General features: G+C 28.6%; 2 protein-coding genes across 2 annotated transcripts in view; one reads left to right on the top strand and one right to left on the bottom strand.

Annotated features, from left to right (window-relative positions):
* Positions 1–7,814, top strand: part of LOC117178025 — a 13,883-nt gene extending 6,069 nt beyond the window's left edge. The window contains exons 3-5 of the mRNA XM_033369222.1: positions 2,114–2,284; positions 7,037–7,269; positions 7,351–7,814. Coding sequence (XP_033225113.1) covers positions 2,114–2,284; positions 7,037–7,269; positions 7,351–7,778 — 832 coding nt within the window. The 3' untranslated portion in view covers positions 7,779–7,814. The remainder of the gene's footprint in view (positions 1–2,113; positions 2,285–7,036; positions 7,270–7,350) is intronic.
* Positions 7,815–16,798: 8,984 nt separating this feature from the next.
* The window catches only part of LOC117178532, a 12,492-nt gene continuing 11,730 nt past the window's right edge, over positions 16,799–17,560 (bottom strand). The window contains exon 8 of the mRNA XM_033369960.1: positions 16,799–17,317. Within this exon, the coding sequence (XP_033225851.1) occupies positions 17,246–17,317 (72 nt within the window). The 3' untranslated portion in view covers positions 16,799–17,245. The remainder of the gene's footprint in view (positions 17,318–17,560) is intronic.

Raw genomic sequence — 17,560 nt, forward strand, 5'->3', positions numbered from 1 at the left:
AATGAATATTGAATGAATAGTTGAATATTCGTGTTTTTTTTAAAACTTCGTCTTTTTTGGTAGAAAGTTAATTTATTGGTTGAAAATTTATCTTTTTGGTCAAAACTACACCTCTGTAGCTGAAAATTAAACTATTTTATTGCTAATTCGTTTGGTTTTTTAAATCAATTTTTTTTAAATTTAAATTTAACTAATTTAGTTGAATATTCTAAAAGATTAGTTGAAAATTCATGGCTATGGCTGAAAATTGAACTATTTTGTTGGAAGTTTTTTAAATTTATTTTTCAATTATTAATTATTTAATTGTAAATTTAACTAATTTCGCTAAATATTCTATCAGACTAGTGGAAAATTCAACTCTTTTGCTGAAACTGAATTTTTTGTCTGAAAATTGAACTCTTGAATTTTTAGTTGAAAATCTATCTTTTTAGTTCAAAAATTCATATATTTTTTTGGTAAATCGTCTGTTTTGGTTGAAAATTTCATGACTTGTTTGGAAGTTGAAATAGTTTGTTCAAAAATTATTTTATGTTTTTGAGCGTTCATCAATTAAATTTTCAATTCCACTCGTTAGTTGAAAAAAGTAACTATTTTCTTAAAAATTTGTTTTGGTAGAAAATTAATAATCTTAGTTAAAAATTCAAATATTGATTAAAAATTCAATTATTCCAATTAAATATTCATCATTTTATTTGAAAATTCATCATTTTGGTTTTAAATTTAGCTCTTGCTGTTAAAGATTCATCATTTTAGTTGGAAAGTCATCACTTTCATTGAAAATTGGAATATTTGGTTAAAATTAGTTTTTTTTGTTGATATTTTAATTTTTAATACAAAACAGTCGAATTAAACGTTGAATTTTTAACCAAGAAAGATTTCTCATTCAATAAAGAAAAAAATCTTATCCAAAATAATTTAATTTTCAATATGAATATACATTTTTAACAAAATAGATACTCAACTAAAAAAGAAATTTTTTACGAAATAATTGAATTTTGAACCCAAAAGGTGATATTTCTAACAAAAAAGACACATGTTCTATAAAATAAATGAATTTTTAACTAAAAAATATCAGTTTTTAATACAAAAAAATAATAGTTTTTACAGTAGAAAAATAATTTTTTAACCAAATAGTGTAATCTTCAATAAAAAAAAGAAAGTATATTTTCTATCAAATATTTGAATTTTTAATCCAGAAAAATTAGACTTCTACTAAAAAAGACATGTTTTCCACAAAATATATGAATTTTCAACTAAAAAGATGAATTTTCGCTTAAAAATTAATTTTCGAAAATAAATTGAGATTTTTAACGAAAAAGATGTCATTTCTGCCAAATTCGACAAATTTTCAACCCCAAATGACGAAGTTTCAACAAAACAGTTGAATTTTCAACCAAAAAAAGTATTATCAACAAAATTGTTGAGTTTTTAACCAAATTTTCCCTGAGCAGTTTTAAATTCCTTAACTTTCTGAAATTCCCTGACCGGTAGCAAATCCTGTCCCTTGAATCTGTGACTGAAAAATGTGAAACAAATAAATATCTAATTTTGAAATTTCAAAAAAAAAAATAATAATTTGGTGACTAAAAAGGTATCCATTTGTTAGGTTTCAATAATTTGTTAATTATAAATAATCGTAGTTAAAAATTTTTTCTCGAAAAAAGGTTAGAATTTATCTGAATTCTGAATAAAACTTTACATTAAATGTTATAATAAATCATATAAATTATAATAATAAAAGTAATAACTTTAATTAAAATTAAATTAAAAATAAATTCTCTGATTTACAAGAAAATAATAATAAAAATTAAATTAATTATATTTTAAAGAATGTGTAAAGAAAATTCACGATTAGGAAGAAAAGAGCCTTTAAAATAAACACAAAAGGATTACAAAAATTAAGTTATTTGAGATATTACTTATAATTTAAGTATCTCAAAAGCATCTTAAAAAACTGACAAAATTACCAGAAATTAATCAATTCTAAAGACAAAGAAATCATCCGCTGGGTAGACATCCTGATTAAATATGGTCTACTATGTCTTGAATTTAAATATATTTTATTAATCGAATTTTAAAGCCAATTTTACATTTTTTCTTTTTATTAATATAGGGTTCTTTCTCGACACTTAATCAAGAAATCTTGCGACTGGTACAGTTCTTTATACGAATCTGCAAAATCTTTTAAGGCGGTTGGAGCCAAGTGGCTTCCCAAAAATTATATTCTACCATCGAGTTTAAGAGATTGGCTAAAGTTACCATGGATTGATGAAGAACTGCCAAGGTAACTAAACTTAAAAATTATTTAATTCATGTTTTATTTTAAGGCGTAATTTGGCGGTACTTTCCATAAAACTGCGTTACCAGCTTATAATATTTATAACTTAAACTCAATAAGAAAATCCAACTATATTTTTTGGGTAAAAGTTAATTTTTTTTTATTAAAAAGGCTATTATTATATTTTTTGTTTGAAATTAATCTCGTTTGGTTAAAAATTCTATTGTTTGGTTTCAAATTTAATTATTTTGTTGAAAGTGCAACTAGATTGTTAGAAAGCGATCTTTATTATAAAAAAATTGTACTAGTTTGTCAAAAATTAATTTTTTTAGTTAAAGGTCTCAAAATTTACTATATTGATGAAAATTAATTTCATATTTTGTGGAAAATAAATTTTTTGAATTGACAGTTTAACTATTTGAGTTTTGATTACAAATTTAACAACTATTTGGTTCAAATTTTATCTTTTTTTAGTTGAAAGTGAAACTTTTTGGTTTAAATTTGATATATTTTGTTGAAAATTCGTTTTTCTTGGTATAAATTTAATCTTCTTGGTTGAAAACTTATCCTGTTTGGTAAAAAATACAATTGTTTATTTAAAAACTGTTACATGACAGCATGCTACCCTTTTGTAAAAATTTTTTCTTTTTTTGGCTGAAAAATTCAACAATTAAACAAAAATATTTTTTAAAGTTTCTTTTTAGTTGATAGAAAATTTATATATTATTTTGTTAAAAAGTGGTCTTTTTGAGTAGAAAATTAATTTTTTTTTTTTGAAAATTCAACTTTTATTTGCAATTTCAAATATTTGTTTGAAAATTTAACAGTATTATTATCTTTTTCTCTCTTGACTCCAAAAACTTATTTTAGTTTAGAGTTACTCTTTTTGGTTAATTTGTACTGTTTTTGATTTTGAATTATATTTTGGGTTGAAATATCGACTATTACATTATTCTTTGAAAATTTTTTTTGTTGAAAATTCATCTCATTTTTAGAAAATACATGTATTTTGTTGAAAGGTCGTCTTTATGGATAGAAAATTAATCTAGTTTATTGAAAATTGATCTTTTTTCTTTAAAATTCAACTATTTGGTTTAAAATTTAACCCTTTTTGTTGAAATTTTTTCTCTCTTGACTGCAAAATCTTTTTTTGAGTTGAAACATCTTCTTTTTCGGCTAAATTATACTGTTTTTTATTAAAAATTAAATCATTTTTTTTAAGATTCACTATTTAAATTGAAAATTCATCTTTTTATTTAAAAATTAAACTGTTTTGTTGAAAAATCGTTTTGTTTGTGTTTAAAATTTAATTTAATTATATTAATTAAATTAAATTAAATTAAACCAAACTAATTAAATTTAATTAATTTAAATTTAATTCAACTGAAAATTTAACTAATCCAGTCGACTATTCTATAAGATTAATTGAAAATTCATCTCTTTGGCGGAACATGAATTGTTTTAACTGAAAATTTAACTCTCCAATTTTTCGGTGAAAATGTATATTTTTTGGTTGAAAATTCATGTATTTTGGCGGAAATTTGTCATTTTTGTCTGAAAATCCAACTACTTCGTTGAAACTTAAAATATTTTGTTAATACTCATTTTTTAAAAAGATTCGTCCTGTAAATTAAAATTTTATTTCCCAGGTTGAAAAATGGAACTATTTTGTTGAATTTTTGTTTGAAATTAATTTTCTTTTAACTGAAAATTGAATTATTTAATTCTTCGTTAAAAATGTATCTTTTTTAGTTGATAATTCATGTATTTTTGATTGAAAGTTCAAAAGTTTTGTTGAAATTTTTTTCTCTTTTGACTGAAAAATCTTCTTATACTTAAAAATTCGTATTTCTTTCGTTAATTCTACTATTTTTGATTTAAAATTGAAGTTTTATTTGAAAGTTGAACTCATTTTTTTAACATTCATTTTTTCTGTTTAAAAATTCACCATTTAAATTGAAAATTCATCTCTTTGGTTGAAAATTAAACTATTTTGTTGAAAATTCGTTTTATTTCTGTTTGAAAAAGAAAAAGATCTGTTTGAAATTGGTTGAAAGTTAAAATATTTATTTAAAAGTTAAGTTGTTTTGTTAAAGATTCATCACGTAAATTAAAAATTCATCTCTTAGGTTGAAAAATTTAACTATTCTGTTGAAAATTTGTTGTTTTTTTTTTGTTGAAAATTAATTTTTTTAACTGGAGATTTAATTATTCAATTCTTCCTTTAAAAATTTATCTTTTGTAGTTGAAAAATCACGTATTTTTTTAAAACTTGCCTTTTTTTGGTAGTAAATGAATTTTCTTGGTTGAAAATTCATCTTTTTAGTTAAAAATTCAACAATTCCAGTTAAAGATTCATAATTTTAATTGTAAATTCAATTATTTTCTTACAAATCTAATCATTTTTGGAAAATATAAATAAATTTTTTAAACTGAAAATGTAACTAATCCTATAGAATATTATATCAGTTTAATTGAAAATCTATCTCTTTGGCTGAAAAAGAATTATTTAAACTGAAAATGTAACTCTTCAATTTTTCGGTAAAAATGTTCATTTTTGAGTAGAAAATTGATTTATTTTGATAATCATTTTTTAAAAAGATTCATCATGTAAATTAAAAATTCATCTCTTAGGTTGAAAAATTGAACCATTTCGTTGAATTTTTTATTTGAAATTTAATTGTTTATAACTGAAAATTGAATTATTTAATTCTTCGTTAAAAAGTATCTGTTTTTTTGTTGATAATTCATGTATTTTTTGTTGAAAGTTTAATAGTTTTTTTGAATTTTTTTTCTCTTTTGACTGCAAAATCTTCTTATCCTTAAAAAGTCATCTTTTTTGATTAAATTCTACTAATTTTTATTTAAAATTGAAGTTGTTTTTGATCGAAATATCAACTATTACAGTATTCGGTGAGAATTAATTTGTTTGTTGTTGAAAATTCAAGTACTTGTTTGAAAGTTAAACTCATTTGTTGAAAATTATTTTTTTGTTTGTTTGAATATTCATAATTTAAATTAAAAATTCATCTCTTTGGTTGAAAATTAAATTATTTCATTGAAAATTCGTTTTATTTCAGTTCAAAAATTAATTTGTTAACTAAAAATGTAACTCTTAAATTTTTCGTTGATAATTTATCTTTTTTAGATCAGAATTTATTTATTTTGTTGAGAATTTGTCCCTTTTCTTTGAAAATTCAACTACTTGGTTGAAAGTTAAAATATTGTGTTAAAAATTAAAGTTTCACGAAAATTTTTAATTAAACTACTTTTTTTGAACATTCGTTTTTTTTTGTCTTGAAAATTAATTTTTTTAACTGAAGATTTAATTATTCAATTCTTCCTTAAAAATTTTATGTTTGAAAATTAATTTTTTCAACTGAAAATATAACTAATCCTGTCGAATATTTTAAAAGATTAATTGAAAATTCATCTCTTTGACTGAAAATAAATTTTTTTATCTGAAAATTTAACTGTTCAATTTTTCGGTAAAAATTTATATTTTTTAGTTGAGAATTCATGTATTTTGTTGATAATTTGTCCTTTTTGTTTGAAAATTCAACTACTTGGTTAAAAGTCAGCATATTTTGTTGATAATTATTTTTTTGTTCTGTTAAAATATTCGTCATGTAAATTAAAAATTCATCTCTTAGGTTGAAAAATTGAAATATTTTGTTGAAATTTTTGATTTGAAAATTAATTTTTTTTAACTGTAAATTTAATTATTCATAACTTCGTTAAAAATGTATCCTTTTTAGTTGATAATTTATGTAATTGTTTAAAAACTTGTCTTCTTTGGTCAAAAATTAATTTTCTTAATGTAAAATTTATCTGTTTGGTTAAAAATTCAACAATTTTGTTAAAAATCTAATCTTTTTGGAAAATTTCAAAGATTCATCATTGAAATTGAAAATTTATCTCTTTGGTTGAAAATCAAACTATTTTGTTGAAAAATCGTTTTATTTATGATTGAAAATTAATATCTTAACTGAAAATTTGACTATTCAATTTTTCGTTGAAAATTTATCTTTTTTAAGATGAGAGTCTATGTATTTTCTTGAGAATTTGTCCTTTTTCCTTAAAAACTCTACTATTTTGTTCGAATTTAAAATATTTTGTTAAAAATTAATGTTTGATTGCATTTTTAAATTTAACTGAAGATTGAATTATTTCAGTTGAAGATTGATCATTTTAATTGTAAATTCAACTATTTTCTTAAAAATCTAATAATTTTTGGAAAATATAATTCTTCTTTATTGAAAATTAATCTTTTATGCTAGGAAAGTCATCCTTCTTGGTTGAAGATTTATCTTTCTTCATTGAGAAGTAATTTTTTCGTTAAATATCCCACTGTCTTCGAAAAAATTTGTCTTTTTGGCCTAAAAATGGTACTATTTGGATAAATCTTGAACTATTTTTTTGAAAAACTCGTTTATTTTACTGGAAAGTTAATTTATTTGGTTAATAATGCAACTCTTTGGTTAAAAATTAATTTTCTTGGTTGCAAATTTATCTTTTTGTGTTCGAAATTCATCTCTTTGGATAAAAAATCTTTCTTTTTAAAAAACTTCAACTATTTGGTTGGAAATTCAACTATTTTGTTGAAAACTAGTAAAAAAAGAAAAGCCTAAAATTGTTAATCTAATTTATGGATGGCCCAAACCTGGAAAATTTGTTCATTTGACAAGAAGGTGCCAAGCCTTGATTACGCCACTGATTACACCTGAAATTACTTTAATTATTGAAGTTTTTCTATAGTATTTCTACACACGAAGAGATTAAAAAGAATATTTTCAACCTAATTAAACCTGCTAATGATGATTCTGAAGAGGAATTAAATTTCGAGATAGAAGACGTTTCCGAAATTCCAAAACCCTCGACATCTGTAGAAAAAATGAAGAATATCGAAAAAATAGCAATTTCGAATATTAAAAACACAAAATTATCGCAAGAGCAAATTTCCTTTCCAGTAGGAGCGGTCGAAATTGGACGTAAGAAAAATTTCTATTCTCATAAGAAAAAAATGGTCTTTTTTGAAATTTTTCTAAAATGAAGTTATTTTTAACTTTCAGAACGAATATCCCGTGATGCATTTAATTCTTTTGTTAAACAACAACGAAAATCTGAAGCAAAGAAGTCTAAGAAGGAGCAGGGCTTGGGAAAAAATCAAAATGAAATAAATCAAAGTGAAATAGATTCATTACGAAAAAGTAATAAAAATAGAGATACAAAAAAGAAATCCAAGGATGAAGCGATTTCTGATCCAAAGGAGTTGGATAAAAGAAAAAAAGTTTTAAGACCGAACGATCTTAAGACCGAAAACGATTTAATTTTGTTCCTAAAACCGAAGTCTTATCCTGGAATGGATAAATTGCAATGGCAAATGTTGAAGAAGAATGTGAGACAATTTCTTGTGGACATAAATAATGGGAACGAATCTGTTTCGAAAAAAAAGAAACTCAAGATGGTCTTTAAAAAAATACGAGAGTGGACGAATTAATTATTCATATTGTTCAAAAATTGTAATTTTTTCTTCATACTGTAAATATAACCTTATTTTTTGTTGAATTATTTATGGATTTTTTTATTATTATAACTATGTGACACTATTTTAAAAATTGGGGAAAAAAGTAATTTCAACTACAAACAATTCAATTTTCAACCATAAACTTTTCTACCAAAAAAGAGGAATTTTTAATTAAAAAAAAGACGATTTTTTTGGAAGACAGTTGAATTTTCAAATTAAAATAGAGGAATTTTCTACAAAACAAAAAATTTTTTCAACCAAATTAAATTAAATTCTTTCAAGTAAATTCTTAAACTTTCCAGCAAAAAAGACGAATTTTCTACAAAACAGTAGAATTTTCAACAAAAAAGTTACTTTGAAACCAAATAGTTGAATTTTTAACTGAAATAATTAATTTTTAATAAGAAAAGTTTCAACTTTCAACCATTTAGTTGAATTTTCATTAAAGAAAAAATATTAATTTTAAGAGAGCAGTTGAATACAACTGAAAAAAGACCAATTTTTACTCATTTTTCTATGAAATTAATAGAATTTTTTACTAAAAAAGGGTGGTTTTCAACATAATAGTTTAATTTTAAAACAAAGAGATGCATATTTAAGTAATAAAATAAAATTTGAACAAAGTAGTTGAACTTTTTTTTACAAGAAAATATATAAAACTTCAACTAAATTGTGAAATTTTCAACTAAAAATAATCCATTTTTAACCAATAATGGAATATTTAAATTTACAATTAGAAAAGTTAATGAAGAAAAAAAACGAATTTTAAACCAAAAATTTCAGTGTTCACCCAATAAGATGCGTCTTTAAATGATAAAATAAATTTTTAAAAATGCAGTTCAACTTTTAACGTAGTAATTAAATTTTCTGTCAAGAAGATTTGTTTTCTATAAAAAAAAACGAATTTACAAAAAAATATATAAAGTTCTAAACAAACTGTAAAATTTTCAATTGAAAACAATCAATATTTAATCAATTTAAATTTACAACTAAAAAAGTTAATTTTCAACATAAAAAAATCGAATGTCAAGCAAAATAGTTCAATTTTTAATAAATAAGATGCAGCTTTAAATCATAAAATGAATTTTTAATAAAGTAGTTAAACTTTCGACCAAGTAATTCAATTTTCATTCAATAGGATTAGATTTCTATCCAAAAAGACGAATTTACATCAAAATATATAAAGTTTCAACTAAATTGTGAATTTTTAACTGAAAACAAACAGGTAATAAAATTAATTTTTAAGAATGTAGTTCAATTTTCAACCAAGTAATTCAATTTACAGTCAAGGAAATTTATAATGTATAAAGTTTGAACTAAATTGTGAATTTTCAATTCAAAAGAAACAATTTTTCAACCAATAATTAAATATTTATGTTTACAGTTAAAAAATTTAATTTTCAACAAAAAAAAACGAATTTTAAACCAAATAGTTAAATTTTCAACCAATAAGATGCATTTTTTAATAATAAAATTAATTTTTAACAAAGTAGTTAAACTTTCAACCTAGTACTTCAATTTTCAGTCAAGAGGATTAGTTTCTTTTAAAAGACGGATTTACATCAAAATATATGAAGTTTCAACCAAATTGTGAATTTTCAATTAAAAAAAGAAAAAATGTAACCAATTATGAAATATTTAAGTTTATAGCGAGAAAAGTTCATTTTCAACGAAAAACGAATTTCAAACCAAATAGTTAAATTTTCAACCAATAAGATGCATTTTAAAATAATAAAATGAATTTTTATAAAGTAGTTAAACTGATATATACCCTGGCGGGCCGAAGGAACCGATAGGATCATCTACAAAAGTACCCTTAAGGCCATGTGACGAGTGGGTCACGTAACTAGATTCCTACCATACCGACACTTTTTTATTTCCCAACTTATTTTCACACGAAGCGCCACATCAAGTTGAAAATTTGGGTTAATAAATAAGAAGCACTAAGGAAGTTGGATCTGGTCGTGAATTATAATAATTATAAAAAAAGTATACAAAAATTATTTACAAACAAACTTTTTTAATAATTATACATATTCAAGAACAGACCTACCTTTTTTTAGTGCTTTTCATTTATTATCCCAAATTTTCAACTCGATCTGGCGCTTTGTGTGAAAATAAGTTGGGAAATACAAAATGTGTCGTTAAGGTAGGAATCTGGTCACGTGACCCACTCATCAGATGTCCTTAAGGGCATGTGACAGCTAAATACCTATATTACCGACCTCACTTTTTCAGTTCACTGAATGTTTTTTTGAACCTAAGAACTTTTTTTGTAAATAAAATATCGAGCTGAAACTTTGGAAAATGTATTAAGAGTACAATAAAGTACGTTTAGGTACTGTATTTTGGTAGGAACTTCACTGAAAATTATTTCATCTTTTTTCTGAACTTCGACATTTTTTGAAGGTTACAACTTTTTTTATACATAAAATATCGGTCTCAAACTATGAGAAATGCAAGAGCCGAAAGAAAACTACGTTTAAGTACAAATCTTAATAATAAAAGATGTAAAAAAAAATATTTCAACAATCAATTCCATCGGAATCAGCCGATAACGTTGTACACGAAAATACGAACCCTGGCGGCCACTAGACGAGGCTCTAGAGGTTTCGTATTTTCGTGTACAGCGTTACCGGCTGATACCGATAGAATTGATAGTCGAAATTTTTTTTACATCTTTTATTATTAAGATTTGTACTTAAACGTAGTTTTCTTTCGGCTCTTGCATTTCTCAAATTTTGAGACCGATATTTTATGTATAAAAAAAGTTGGAACGTTCAAAAAATGTCGAGGTTCAGAAAAAAGATAAAATAATTTTCAGTGAAGTTCCTACCAAAATGCAGTACCTAAACGTACTTTATTGTACTCTAATACATTTTCCAAAGTTTCAGCTCGATATTTTATTTACAAAAAAAGTTCTTAGGTTCAAAAAAACATTCAGTGAACTGAAAAACTGTCGTCGGTAATATAGGTATTTAGCTGTGTCACATGCCCTTAAAGAAAAAAACAGCAAGATTAGGTTTTAAATTGTTGAAATTCGGATTCTACGTTAAAATTTCCATCAGTGACTTACGGAGTAATCGCAATACTTTTTTTTGCAAAGTTAAAAATTTAAAAAAATGGCATTAACTTTTGCTGAAAGTGACTTCAAGCGCATCCATAGTAGCTCAAGTAGTATGTTCCGCGCGAAGTTTAAACAAAAATTGAAAATTGGCTAATAAATGTAAATAAATATATGCAATAATTTACATGTTTACTTTTACACAAATTTAATACCTTCTACGATAAGAATAATATGAAAAATCAGAATTTAAACAAATCCTTTACCTTTAGTTCTGACAGCTCGCCTCGTAACCTCAAGGACACTGCTTGACTGCTTTCACTTGCATCTCAGCGTTGTTGTCTGAGGTTTCCAGTGCGTGGCGCTAGCATGCAGACAAAATACTTAAAGTTACCGACAGAACGCTTATTAAGGGCATGTGATACTTGCAGCTTACCCGGCTTTTTTCTACAAAAATGAAAATTTGGAAAAACTGAATTCGGAGATGCTATAAAATATCATAACGGACGCCTCCGGACTCTTTTTTTAGGGATAATAACAAAAAAAATGTATTGTGCTAAATAAAAATTTTATGCATTATTTTGAAGTTACGTCGTTTTTCATCTCTGCCTTTTCGATAATCTGGAAATTATTTATGAAATACACTTTTTTGATTGCCTGCGAACAAGGTTAGTTCCGGGAGATTAGTTACTATGTTTATTTGTAAGTCCAAAGTTTTCGTCCAAAAATATTGTGTAGTTTGGAAGTAACGCTCGGGTGAATTGAAACACACATAACCTAGAAATATACGCGCACGCTGTTAGCAATATCAAAAATTTGTTGATAAATAACACAAAAAAAGTGTGCAAGGAAGTCCGTTAGCATGTTCGCTATCATATCCCAGATTTTGAAGCCAAAATATTTCTTATCCTAGGAAAAAAGCTGGGGGAATCTAACACTGAAAAAATCGATATTATTTCCTAAGCGCAATGCAAATTAATCACATTTTGTTAAATTTAAACTTTTTTTAATTAACCTACAAAAAAGTGTGTGGGGACGTCCGTTAGCATGTTCGCTATCATTTCCCAAAATTTTAAGACAAAATATGTATTATTCTAGAAAAAAAAGCCGGGAGAACCTAAACCTGGTAAAATCGACAATTTTCTAAGTATCACGTGCCCTTAACTGCTACTAAAAGAAGATGAACTTGAAGGCGCCTTCATCCCATGTAAATGACAGGTATTTGATTTTTAAAAATTTTTAACGCTGCAAGATAAAGTATAGCGATTACTCCGTGAGTTTCTAAAGCAAATTTTAACACAGAATCTGGATTTCAACTATTCAAAATTTGATCTTGCTGTTTTTGTTTGTTTTTTTTCAGTTTTTTTAAGAAGGAATCGAATGCGGACTCAGTGGGGTTTTTACGACAGAACGAGGTTTCAGTTGCGGAATAGTGAATTCGATCAGACCAGCCAAACACGTCCAGAAAGGGACCGAGAGGTGACGGTAGGCTTGACGAATTTCATCTAGAAGCCAGTGGGTACAAAATTTGGCGACGTTTTTACGACATCGTTACGACATCTTTACAACAACTTTAGAACAATATCGTAAAGACACCTTAACGACATGGACATAGGATGTCGTAAAGGCATCGTAAAGATGTCGTCATGATGTCATTAAGACGTCGCCAAATTTTGTGCCCACTGAGAAGAAGTGGTGGTCCGTAAGCTTTAGTGCTCAAAAGCATATCGATAGGTTCATGTGCAGTTCATTTTGGAGCCGCTAAGGGAAGCCCTTGGATATAGTGCCAATTTTTATCGAGAATTTTTTCCGATGGAGTGATCACACAAAGATCGCGAAGACGAAGACTAGTCACCTCGATAAGTGACAATGATTGCCCAGATTCAAGATGAAGAGTCAAGCCTCTACCAGCAATCTAGATTGGTTTAGGTTCAAGCTGGTGTCCATCCGAGTCCTTACAGCGACTTTTGATGTAGCAAGCAAAACTTGTCAGAAACCAGAAAAAGGCCGAACTGTCAGATTCCGAATCCAAACGAACTTTCATAGAGGTTACAGGGTCTGAGTCTTCAGCCAAAGGTCTTTTCCGAGTCATGTCTTCATGAATTAAGAACCGAGTCCGGCTAGGCGTATACAACGTCTTGATAGACTGAAGTGCTCGAATTCGCGGTTACAGGAACACTGAAATTTCAGAAATATAAGAAAATAGTTCTTTATAGATGTAATCGAAGTAACCAATGACAATTTATTCTTCAACCTATCTTAATGCCAAAATTGGTTCGTTAGATTCTAATCAAGGCTTGAGCAAAATTAAGTAATGAAACAAGGCAAAACATATCCGTCATTGTAAACAAGTCAGTCATGCCTGAGAGCCTATCACAGGGCGCTTGCAATGTTGCAAGCAATTCACAATTAATATGTCTGTCATGTCTGAGGGCCTGTCTCGAGGCGTTTGCAATGTTGCAAACAATCCACCGTCAATATGTAAATCATGCTTGAGAGCCTGTCTCAGAGCGCTTGCAATGTTGCAACAATGTTGCAACTAAATATATCTGCCATGCCTGAGAGCCAGTCTCGAGGCGTTTGCAATGTTGAAAAACAATCCATCATCAATATGTCATTCATGCTTGTGAGTGTCTCTCGAAGCGTTCGCAATGTTGCGAAACACACGGTCAGTACGTAAGTTTGTCATGCCTCAGAGTCTGTCTTAAGGCGTGTGCAATATTGCAAACAATCCATCAGAACTATGGTTGTTATGCCCGAGAGCCTGTCTCGAGACGTTTGCAATGTTGAGATCAATCCCGCAGTCAGTAAGTAGGTTTTTCATGCCTGAGAGCCTACCTTGAGTTCGCAATGTTCCGAAGAATTACACGGTAAGTACAGTACAAGTCCGATAACTTTCCAACTTCGGGGCTTTAGGGGTGGAAAATTCCAGGAACTGCGGATTTATCGGTTGCCTCCTCTAGTAGCACAATATTAGGTGAACGCATGCGTAAATCATGAGCAAAATAGCACACGTAGTGGGAGAATCACAATTATTGTGCGTGCCGTATGTGTGATGACGTTTTATGGGGAGTGTACACTTATCGAACGGCAAGTTATCGGACTTGTACTTTACGTAAGTTTGTCATGACTAAGAGCCTGATTCAAGGCGTTTGAAATGTTGCAAACAATACATCTGCACTATGGTTGTTATGCCTGAGAGCCTGTTTCGAGACGTTTGCAATGTTGAGATCAATCCCGCAGTTAGTAAGTAGGTTTGTAATGCCATAGAGCCTACCTCGAGGTGTTCGCAATGTTCCGAACAATCACACGGTAAGTAGGTAAGTTTATCATGACTGAGAGCCTCCCTGCCGGAAGTAAAAAGATTAAAAAAGATAGAAACGTATGGAAAGAAAAAGATAGAGATATTCAATTCTTCCCAAATGCACACTTTGCATCCCACAAAACTTATCTTTTTCTTTCCACGCTTTATCCGTCGCGTGTACTTATATCTATCTCTTCGTATCCCTGACGATCCTTTGCAGTCACAACTGTCTATCTTTTTTTATCCATGGTATTCACCACCGTCTATCTTTCTTAATCACTGACTTTATACCTTGTGGTCCCATGGGCTTATCTTTTTCTATCTTTACGACTATCTAGTCGAATTTTGAACTCTGCAAAGGCGTCTGCTGACCCTCCAGTTATAGACTGTGCAAATGATTTTAATTGTGTCTGATTTTTACAGTCAGCCACCTACTGGGAACCTGCGGGTACTAAGTCAGGGATATACGTCAACTAGCGCGCGTCTCGCTTGGATAAACGTGGATAAGCGGAGGATTCATTTGGATAGAAATACAAGGAGAAATGCAAGGATTCAAGAAAATAGGACTATGTCATATTTAAAAAAAAGATAGAAGTGGATTAACTTGGATAGGAAAATAGGTATTCAAAAAGATAGACGAAATTTTTGTTTGCCCAAGGAATAGAAAAGGATAGACGTGTATAAGTGGAGGAGTTATTTAGATAGAAAGACTGGGGTTCAAGAAGATAGAGCTATCTTATATTTCAGAAAAGATGGAAATCGATTTTCTTAGATAAGAAAATAGGCATTAAAAAAGATGAACGAAATTTGTTTTTGCATAATGGATAGAAAAGGATAGAAGTCGATAATTGGAGGATTGATAGAGATAGAAATACTGGGGTGCATGAAGATAGAGCTATTTTATATTTCAGAAATGATAGAAATGGATTCACGTGGACAGCAAAATTGGGATTAAAAAAGATAGATGAAATTTAAAATTGCCCAACGGATAGAAAAGCATAGAGGCGGATAAGCTGTGGATTCATTTAGATAGAAATGGATATACTTGGATAGGAAAATAGGGAATAAAAAAGAGAAGCGAAATTTGTTATTGCCCAACGGATAGAAAAGGATAGAGGTGGATAAGTGGAGGATTCATTTGAAAATAAACACTAGAACAGGGATTGGGAGTGGAAAGAAAAGTATACATGTGGATAAGTGGCGGATAGATATGGATAGGAAGATTGGGATTCAACAGAATAGAGGTGATTGTAGATATAGAATCTTAAAGATAGAAAATGATTCAGACGGATGAATACTCTATCCATTTACTTCCAGCAGGGCTGTCTCAAGGCGTTTGTAATGTTACAAACAATCCAGCAGCACTATCGTTGTTATGCCTGAGAGCCTATCTCGAGACGTTTGCAATGTTCAGATCAATCCCACAGTCAGTAAGTAGGTTTGTCATGCATGAGAGCCTGTCTCGAACGGTTCACAATGTTGCGAACAATCACCCGGTCAGTACGTAAGTTTGTTAAGCCTTAAGATCATGCTTCTCCACTTATGCACTATCCGGCTCGAATGATCAAAAATATTGCTGAATAGATTACAGACTGGCGTGGGGTAGCGGAGGAATCACGTCCGGTTCAGTTGAAATCGATCAAACAAATTAGCAGATAAGCTTCTAAATGCCTTATCAAAGGAATCAAGAATATGTGTCCGCTAGTCCCTAGTCGATCCCAACAAAATTTGTACCCAAAAAAATTTTTCGTTCGTTTGGAAAATAAGCAGAAATCTAGCCTCCGGAGGCTACGATCACGATTGTTCACCAACGATCAATCCCGACACAACCGGAAGTCATACGTCATCCGACTTGCCACTTCTCTCAACACCAGAAGACGATTAAGTTGGGAAAATCACTTAACAAAAAGCGAAACAAATACTGACTTTAATTTAAATAATAAAATACTGAATGGTCTCGAACATCATATTTTATTTCCACTTGCTTTAACAATGAGAGTGGGCATACTCGCCTGCACCTTGGTTAGCACTGAACATTCGAAAAGATGTAAAAAGTCATAGAAACACAAGGGCTTGCATGAGAAAATGTATGAACGTAAAGGAAGTAAATGAGGTATGCTAGGACAGTAAAGTCTGGCGACAAATGGTTTACAAGAAATGCATGATGAAATGCGTTACTAGAGCCAGAGACGCCTGAAGCGAAAGACCTTGGATACTAATGGACCTGCGCGGAGAGATTTACATGGTAACTTTATGAGGCTTTTCGTCTGGGGTAATTTCTAGAGAAATTGATCAGCGATCTGGGTCGGAACAGTGTTGTGGAACGAGCTTGTTGTTTAAATATTATATTGTGATTTATCCGCAAGCAAACATGAGATCGTGCCCTAAGTGTACCTTAAGTGAAATTGATGTCTTTCTGAGATATATGTATGATTCGAGAATTAAAAACAGCTTTTGTTTAAAAAATAACTTTTGTAATGTACAGCAGCGATTTGGATCAATATTTATTTTTAGCATTAGATACACTGGTTTTGTTAAATCAATTTTTCACATATCTTGCATTTGTTCATTGTTTATACTTTTCTAATAAACACAAAAAAAAACTTTTAGAATACGAGGATAGATTCGTAAAAGAATAAGCTTTAATATAAAATGAAAAACTTTAAAAAGTACTCGTTTGTTCGAAAAATAGACACACTAGTACGTGAGAGAACCAGGAGTTGCTGTGGTAAGAAAGGGTAATGCTGTAGGGTTAATCCTTCAACTGAATCTCAATTATGTGTGTCAATTTGGCAACAGCTCTTTCCTCAAAATTTTTCACATTACCCAATCGTTATTGTGGAAAACCGATAACAATGCTTTCGAGATTTTCGTGAGACGTCAATTTCTAGAGAATGATTTTAAACACTTCAAGAATGTGGATTTTTTCTTGAAAACTCCATTAAAAACTTTTAATCTTATTGACAGTTTAGTAATTTTTTAGGTATTTTTATTCTAAGTGCGCCTTCAATTTGTCAGAAATTTGATGAATGCTTTCAGTATGTAATGAATAAAAAAGTTCAATCATTTTTATCATCTATGGAAGTCATTGTGTTTATAGGACGCTCTCAAATATGATAAGCATTGCATAGATGTTTTCAGAATCTGCAAAAGAAATAATTGAAAAATTAGAGTACATCATATATTTTCTTTAATACACCAATTGTCAACTTATAAATTTAATTAATTTTATGAATTTTGATAGAAATGTGAGTTAAAATAGTCTCGCAAGTTCTGCATAAAATGGATATACTAGGCAGTCTGATAAGTCCCTGAAAAATGAAACACGGAGACGTTTTTTTGGCCAAAGTCGGTTTTATTTTTCAACATACTCTCCTTTTAGGTCGA

The sequence above is a fragment of the Belonocnema kinseyi genome, chromosome 8, assembly GCF_010883055.1.
Source record: "Belonocnema kinseyi isolate 2016_QV_RU_SX_M_011 chromosome 8, B_treatae_v1, whole genome shotgun sequence".
Lineage (NCBI taxonomy): Eukaryota > Metazoa > Arthropoda > Insecta > Hymenoptera > Cynipidae > Belonocnema > Belonocnema kinseyi.